Source organism: Sinocyclocheilus rhinocerous, unplaced genomic scaffold, assembly GCF_001515625.1.
Source record: "Sinocyclocheilus rhinocerous isolate Xijiao unplaced genomic scaffold, SAMN03320098_v1.1 scaffold934, whole genome shotgun sequence".
NCBI classification, from domain to species: Eukaryota; Metazoa; Chordata; class Actinopteri; order Cypriniformes; family Cyprinidae; genus Sinocyclocheilus; species Sinocyclocheilus rhinocerous.
The window spans coordinates 323,461-332,104 of record NW_015658752.1 but is presented as its reverse complement, the minus strand read 5'-3'; the positions used below and the strand labels follow the sequence as shown (position 1 = coordinate 332,104).

Here is an 8,644-nt window from a genome sequence, read left to right as displayed (position 1 = left end):
TATAAGGTCCCTCAGTATTATCAGCAGTTTACGCATTGCTCAATAGCTAATTATACTCCTCCATCCCCAACTCCTCCTCTGTCAGTCAGGATTCAGGCTTCTGATTCTCCTTTGAATCAGACTAATTCTAAAATGTGTACATAACATTATTGAACTTTAACGATATCTGCAATGCATTTGTTGGTTCTGTTCTGTTTACCCTGGGGGGGAGGGTATCGCTGCTCTCCCTGCTCTCATCCAGGCTAGGCTGCATAGATGCGCAGGGAGTTCTTGCCCAGAACAGAACCATACCGCCAATCCAAACTGTATGCTAACTGTCAATCATCTTTGACGATAGTGGTCCTGACAGAAACATTTAATTCATTTCATTATATTAAAAAAAAATATATATATATTTTGATTTTAAGGGTAAATATTGCCTATACATGTTCTCAGGTTTTGTGAGACTCACAGCAGGCTTACAGAGCTTTAGAGTGGGTGACTTCATAAACAGCAATGCTATTCTAACTAGCAGGGGATAAAGAAAGCACAGCTGTAATTGTAATAGCTGAACCACCGAGACACACGACCTCCTCTGCACTGATGCTGCAGGCAAACACAACTGTCTGATTACAGGATCACCTCTCTTTCTCTCTTCCTCAGAGGAACGCAAGAGGGATATTGTACTGCGTGACTATCAGATGGAGGTGGCGAGACCAGCTCTGGAGGAAAAGAACATCATCATCTGCCTCCCTACAGGAAGTGGGAAAACCAGAGTTGCTGTGTATATCACTAAGGAACATTTGGAGAGGAGGAAGCAGATGGGACAACCGGGGAAAGTTGTTGTTTTGGTCAACAAGGTGCTGCGCGGCCATTCATTTACTACAAATATAACAAATTCATCTCTAACATATAATAGTGTCTATATTATAAACAGTAAAATATCGTAAGTAACAAAAATGTAAACTATAGTATTATTATTTTTTGTTAAATTATTTAAGAATTTAAATATTTGTATTTATTTATTTAGTTAAACCCCAAAAATGTCTCATCAAATACTTAAAGGATCAAATGATCTTGGTATCAAACAATCAATTATTTGTTTGTTTGTTCAAATATTTATCTCATTTATTTCATTAAAACTCAAACATTTATCATCAAATTCTTACAAGACCAAATGACATTGGTATCAATAAATTCTTTATTTAAATATTTTTATTTATTTCAATTGATATTTATACTTAATTATTTTATTTATTTTATTAAAACTCAAACATTTCTCTTCAAATTCTTACAAGGCAGAATAATCTTGTTATCTGTTATTTATGTAATTATTTATTTATTATTTAAATGTATTTATTTAAAATTTTCAGATATTTTATTTATTAAAATAAATATTTATATTGATTTTACTTATTTTATTTCATTAAAACTCACATTACTCATCAAATTCTTACAAGGCAACATAATCTTGGTATTCTATAAATTCTCTAATAAATTCTCTAATAAATTCTCTAATAATCTATAAAATTATTTATTTTAATATTTAATTTCTTAAAATAAATATTTATATTGATTTTATTTTATTTTAATAAAACAAAACAAATTCTTAGAAGTTCAAACAATCTTGATATCTATAATTTTTTTAAATGTATTTAAATATCTTCATTCATTAAAATAAATATTTATATCGATTTTATTTAATTAAAAATCAAACATTTCTCATCAAATTCTTTGCAGGCCAAACAACCTTGGCATCTATAAAAAATTTTTTTTTTTTTTAAATATCTTTATTTATTTATATTTATTTACGTTATTTATTTCTCATCAATTCTTCGAAGACCAAATGATCTTGGTATTAACAATAATTTTACAGCTCTAAGCTCTCACTGTTTGTCAACAATTGTCTCATTTGTGTTTATTCTTAGAATTTTAAGAGAAACATCTAAGACAAGTCTTCTGAGCTATTAACGTGCAACTTTTGAGCAATAACATTCTTTACTTCCCAGGCTGATTAGATCAACAGGCACTGAGCTAGAGTTTTTTCAGGCCTCTGAAAGAGAAAAACAGAAACTAGATGATTTCGACTGTTTGCTGTAGCTGCAGAGGGACTTTCTGTCCTGCTGAATCATGTCTTCAACTGCTCAAGTTCATAAAGCGTATAAATATCAGCAGAAGTGTGGTGCAAACACACGACTCAGCACTTCCTCAAAACGACCATTTAAAGTAATATCACAAAAAAAGTCATGCAATGCCCTAGCGACCAACCAGAAAACCCTAGCAACCTAATAATGCTATATGATATCTTTGCAGGTTCCCCTGGTCGAGCAGCACTACAAGGCCGAGTTTGGGCGGTTTCTGAAGCACCAGTACTCAGTGGAGCGGGTCAGCGGAGCCTCGCAGCTCAAAATCTCCTTCCCACAAATCATGGAGCAAAACGACATCATCATCTGCACAGCACAGATTCTGGAAAACTCTTTGGCCAAAGCCAAGAACGGCGACGAGGACGGGATCAAATTATCACGTAGGTCACATTTTCCTTCTCTCCAAACATCATTTCGACACTCTCAGAGAGTCAGAGTCCAGTCGAATGGGTTCGGCTTCTGTTAGAGGTTGAAAGGAGACCAGAGCTCCTCCTCTGAGGTTTCATGTGACAGTGTTTTTCCCCCATCAGTCTTTGCTGGCAGATTCGGCTCTCCTGTGAGTCTCTCTGGCAGCGTCCGCCGCAAGGTGGGATTCCTCCTCTGTGGCATATGCTGTTTGTTGATTCCCCCCCCCGTTTTACTCTTAAACCCTTTATTATTATTTTTTCGACCACATGTCTGGCTGATCAAATTCAGTGGAGATTTGCTGTCATTTTCAGAGTCTGAGCTCCATTTCATCTCCCACTCCAGCCCTGAGGGGCCAAACAGGCAGCACCTTTAAAGTCTGATTTGTAAAACGTGGCCCCATCACCCACCGCCTCTTTGTCAGTGTGTGAAATGCAGACTAGCTCTTTTTTTTTTTTCCCCGAGACCCCTGGGAGCGCCGGAAGGCGGCACAAAAACGGCTGTAAACTGAGCCGGTGAGAGTGGACTGGAGGTTTACAGCACCCGCCTTTGATGATTAGAAACACATGCTAGAAAAAATAATGCTATTTGTATGTAAGGACTATGAACATTCATCGGGGTTTGTATATACAGTTCTGTCATGATCATCAAATTATAGCTGGCGATTCATGGTACAAATACAAATAATTGGAATTATGGAAGGAAATTTGAGCCAAAAATAATCATTCTGCCATCATTGACTCTCCCTCATGTCGTTCCGAACATGTACAAGTTTCTTCTGCAGAAAACAAAAGATGTTCTGAAGAACTTGAGTCCAAACAACATTGAGAAAAAAAAAAACATTTAAAAGCATTGCTCAAAATATCTTCTTTTTCATGTTTAATGGACAAAAAAAAGTCATATAGGTTTGAAACTGGAATATGTAAATGATGAATTTTTGATCAGAATTTTAATTTTTGAATGAACTATCCCTTTATGGCAAGACACTACAGGTGATAATAGATATCACTATACTTCCCCCTATGAATAAGTGGATTAAGACAATTCATTTGTATTACAAGTTTTCTGAAATGTTATGTTTAAATATGCAAATAAGACTTTAGCCAATTAAATATGCACTCATTTGCATACATTTTCAGAACGGAAATCTGAATATAGGATAAACATATTAGAATGAAAGATTTTTTACAGAGGGGACTCCATAAAACCACCATCAAAATGCTGTATAAAATCAGGCAAATGATATAGGAACAAACCGTTCTGTAAATACCTTTAAAATACAGATGGGAATAAAACTGTAAAGTTTGGTGTATGTAAGTGCTGCTGAAATGGAGTGAAAAACTAATTTTGTGAAATCATCCTTAAAAAATATGTATTATAATTGAAATCTACAGTTGCAATTAGATAGTGAATAACAAACAATTAAATGAGTATTTTGGATGTTTTCCTTCCACTAGTCTGAAAGAAGACAAGCTATGCATGCTACATAGCCCTAAATCTCAAAACTAACCAGTGCATGTAAAAACAATACTTTTGCCTGCAGTGTCTCGCCATTAAACTCGGATTTCACACAATAAAATCTCAAATTAAGTACATAAATAATTTAAGAATAGTTTACATATTCTATAAATGATAAAATCTCATATTAAGTAATATTGAATTAAAACTGAGAATTTTGCACTAGAAGTACATTAAGAATTTTAAATATTTAAATATTTAAATAATGTCCTATAAATTGGTACAGTACTCTAAATTGTCAATAGTTATCCTATTTTTAATTTATTGTCTATTCTCTTTATTATTAGTGTTATATTTCATTTTACTACCTTAAATTATATGTATGTCTGTACTTCCATCCACACCAAGACACCCTGTCACCAAGACGAATTCCTTGGTAATAAAGCTCTTTCTGATTCTGATTTTCAATTCAAATTTAATTCCTATACTTGCAGAGTTCACTCTGATGGTTATTGACGAATGCCATCACACGAAGAAGGGCGGTGTGTATAACCACATCATGATTCGCTACCTGAAACAGAAGCACCAGAACCAGCTATTGAAGAAGCAGGAGAAGAGTCCAGTTGCGCTTCCTCAGATTCTGGGTCTGACGGCCTCACCTGGTGTGGGAGGAGCGATGAGCCAGCAGAGAGCGGAGGAACACATTCTCCAGGTAACAACGACGCTCGCTTCCAGTAATGCTTCTTCAGCTTCTGCATTGTTCTGCTTATGTACAATGATACAGCAAAGACAAAAAATGAGTTATTTGAGTTGTGATGGTGCAGACAACACATCTTTCTATTGCACAAAAAAAGAAATTAATACTTTTATTCAGCAAGGATGAATTAAAGACATTTATAATATTACGAAGAATTTCTGATTTAAAAAATAAATAAAAATGCTTTGAACTTGTATCACAGTTTTCACAAAATTATGAAACAACAAAACTGTTTTCAACATTGATAATGATATTAGAATGATTTCTGAAGGATCATGTGACACTGAAGACTGGAGTAATGATGCTGAAAATTCAGCTTTGATCACAGGAATCAATTACTTTTTAAAATATATTCAAATAGAAAACAGTTATTTTAAATTGCAATAATATTTCCTGCTTTTACTGTATTTTTCATCAAATAAATGCAGCTTTGGTGACTTTTAAGAGACTTTGAAAAACATTTCTCATTTGCTAACAATGAACAATATATTTCGACAGCATTTATTAACCTTTGTTAATGTTAGTTAATAAAATTTTCATGTTCATGTTAGTTTACAGTGCATTAACTAATGTACTCGTGAATGTTGATATTAACATTAAGATTAATAAATGCTGTACAAGTATTGTTATAGTTAGTTCCTTTAAATTACCACAAGAACCTGGAATACTCAGATTTTTTCAGATCTGCGTGAGTCTATTGTTATGGGAATGACTTTAATGAAGTCTGGTAGTGTATGATCCTCAGTCGTTTAGTGTATGATGCCTAGCTTTTGAATTCTGTTCAGATTTTAAAAGCCGTGTAGTGTATTCCAGCCTTTTAAGGAACTGGAATCATTAAGCGGAAGGAAATTGTTAAAGTCTACAACTCCCATGCCTACCAGCAATGTGCATGTTACATGTTATGAGAACAAGGCTGAGCAAATACATATGTAAGCGAATACACATACACGCACACTATAATGCACAAATTCTACATTCTGCTTTACTTCAAGTTCTTTTCCTTCTTCTCTCGAATCAACAAACCAAATCTTCCCTAAGTGTTTTTCTGTAATCTGACTTTTGCACACACACACACACACACACACACACCCTCCTCTCCCACATCTCTTACTGTTTTCTCCACCGCAAAGCTGTTTCCAATGTTCTGCGTGGCCCCTGTGCTGGAGGCAGCCATAAACCTCCGCATGCCTTTCATGCCTCTCCAGTCAGGACCCTGCATCACATTATTACTCTGCTGGCCTGTTTTACCATGAATCTTTATGACAACAGCACCAAAGTGCCAAGAGAAACTCTTTAGCGTTGGTTTCTCAGTACTAGAAATCAAAGTTAAGAAATGGGAATTGGTTTCTTTTAAAAACGCATGATTTTTCAAGACATTGACAGTTCTTAAATACATCTGCATTTGTCCAACGAAGTGAAACAACAAACATGCAAACAACAAACCCAGCCAATGTAGTCTGATTCACAATCAAATGACTCCTGTAAACTGGATATTTTACTAAATGAGTCAAAATGTGTGATTCTAACTGATAAGTCAAGAATCAGATGACAATATATAGTCAAAACTAACGTTTTGCTATTTGTAAATGCTATTCAATCGTTCAATGTCAGTTTATGTCCACTGATGTGTGATGCTATTGATCGTTTCACAGTTTATGTGTTAGCCATCTCTAAACTGGAGCTGTGAGTTCAACAGTATGTGTCTCATTATTTTTGATTCATTACAGATCTGTGCAAACTTGGACGCCTTCACAATAAAAACAAAGACTTTCGAAGAAGAGGAGGCCAAAACACCATACAAAAGGATTGCAAGAGCAGAAGAGAGGAAGGAGGTAATTCCACTTGATGTGTGTCATCAAATAAACTTGTGTGTCATTTCTGCACCACTAGTTTGGGATGGGAGTAAGAATTAAAAGAATATAAAAAAGAATAAAATTCTTCTCAACTGCTTATTTTTTTCTTACTTAAAGGAATAGTTCACTCAAAAATGACAATTTTGTCATCATTTACTCACCCTCATGTCATTCCAAACCTGTTTAAGTTTATTTCTTATGTTGAACATAAAAGAAGATATTCTGAAGAATGCTGGTAATCAAAAAGTTGATCCCCATTGAATTTCATAGTATTTCTTTCCCTACTATGGAAGTCAATGGGGACCAACAACTGTTTGGTTCTTCAAAATTCTTCATTTGTATTCAACATAAGAAAGAAACTGAACGATGACAAAATGTTCATTTTTGGGTGAACTATCCCTTTAAGAGCAAAGGTTATGGATAGTTTATACTCCTGAAATACTGCTTTAAGTAGATGAAAATTCTGTCATCATTTACTCAATGCTCAAGTTGTTTCAAATGTGTATGAATTTCTTTGAAGAATATTTTGAAGACTGTTGGTAACCAAACAGCTGATGGCCCTGTACTATATTCCTGTATTATGGAAGTCAGTGGGGTCCATCAATTGTTTGGTTAGAATTTTCAATTTTGGGTGAACTATCCCTTTAAGAATGTTCTTATCTTTTTTCTTACAATTGTTTTTAAGACAAAACTTGAGAAGAATTCAACCTTTAAAAAATAATCTTCTTAAATATCCTCATAAATAAATTTGTAAAGTTAGGAAAACCTCTAACTTGCATTAAATCCTCAAAGGTAAGACGTTAAATGATTTGATTGGGTTGTTTCACATTAATTTTTCATCAGTGAGGCTTCTGCAAGAACAGTCAAACAAAGAAAGTCTGTCAGAAAAAGGAAAATTTTTAAGATTTTTTTTAAAGAAAATATTAGAGAACTTTAAGGTTTTGTTTTGTTGTAGTTTTTTTTTTTTTTTTTTAGAACTGCACTTCTTACAAACTTCTTGGAATTTAGGTTAAGAAATAAATTTTAAACACAAAACATTCTTAAGAATAAACAAACTAACTAACTAGGGCTGGGTGATATGGCCACTTTGCTGCCATACCATGGGTGCAGCAGGCGCAATGATATTACGCAGCGCCTGAAAATAGTCCCCAGCTAGGTAACTTCCAATAAGCCTATTTTCAGGCACTGCGTAATATCATTGTGCCTGCTGCACCCATGGTACTGCAGCAAAGTTCCTTGATTATTACGCCGGAATGTGAGTATAGTTCCTAGCCATATCGGCCTAGAAAATCGCAACTTTTCATTTTCCGTCGGTCTTAGTACATGATGTAACTACAGAAGAGTCAAGTTTTAAATAGGAAAAATATAGAAACTCTTTGGTCATTTTTGAGCGAGATGCTAACGGTCTAATCAGATTCAATGATCTATGCTAAGCTACAGCTAAAAGTGCTACCGCCAGACCCGGAGATCGGCTGAATGGATTCGAAAACGGTAAAACTCAACTGTTTAACTCTAGGGGAGTTGGAAAATGAGCCTATTTTCAAAAATAGTGGAGTGTTCCTTTAAGATTTGCACTTAAGAACATTCTTAAGTTTATCTTTAAAAATTTGTTTGAAAATAGTCTTGTGAGAAAGTCTTGAGTCTTGTTTAAAAATAGTCAATGACTTTTGCAATTATTTTTTGGTGCCACTAGTAGGGCTGTGCGATTAATCGAAATCGAATCAAAATCGCGATTTGAGACGTTGCGATTTCCTAATCGCAAAGCCTGCGATGTGGACGCGATATTACTCTGTTCCAGAGCATATGCATGACTGCCAGCCTTGAGTTGCAGTCTTACTTGCCCTGGGCAAGAGTGAGCGCACCTCCGTTCTCCCCAATCAGCACTGCTCTAACCAACTGCGTAAACACCCACCATTAAAAAAAAAAATGGAAAGCGGGACAGGAGAGAGACAGAGTGGGATTATGGCGTCTACTGGGTCAGATCAATAGTTAAGCAAATTAAAACTAAAGAAAACCGTATGCAACTTAAGCTTCGAAATGACAGACAA

General features: G+C 34.9%; 1 protein-coding gene and 1 long non-coding RNA gene across 2 annotated transcripts in view; one reads left to right on the top strand and one right to left on the bottom strand.

The window, feature by feature from the left end:
- Window positions 1–8,644, top strand: part of LOC107722900 (interferon-induced helicase C domain-containing protein 1-like) — a 35,938-nt gene that overhangs the window by 13,251 nt on the left and 14,043 nt on the right. Inside the window, exons 5-8 of the mRNA XM_016531396.1 lie at window positions 643–839; window positions 2,293–2,503; window positions 4,481–4,698; window positions 6,471–6,575. Of these exons, the coding sequence (XP_016386882.1) occupies window positions 643–839; window positions 2,293–2,503; window positions 4,481–4,698; window positions 6,471–6,575 (731 nt within the window). The remainder of the gene's footprint in view (window positions 1–642; window positions 840–2,292; window positions 2,504–4,480; window positions 4,699–6,470; window positions 6,576–8,644) is intronic.
- Window positions 4,484–8,644, bottom strand: part of LOC107722908 (uncharacterized) — a 21,575-nt gene continuing 17,414 nt past the window's right edge. Inside the window, exons 3-4 of the long non-coding RNA XR_001637860.1 lie at window positions 4,646–4,748; window positions 4,484–4,557 (exon numbers count right to left, since the gene is read on the bottom strand). This is a non-coding gene — a long non-coding RNA (uncharacterized LOC107722908). The remainder of the gene's footprint in view (window positions 4,558–4,645; window positions 4,749–8,644) is intronic.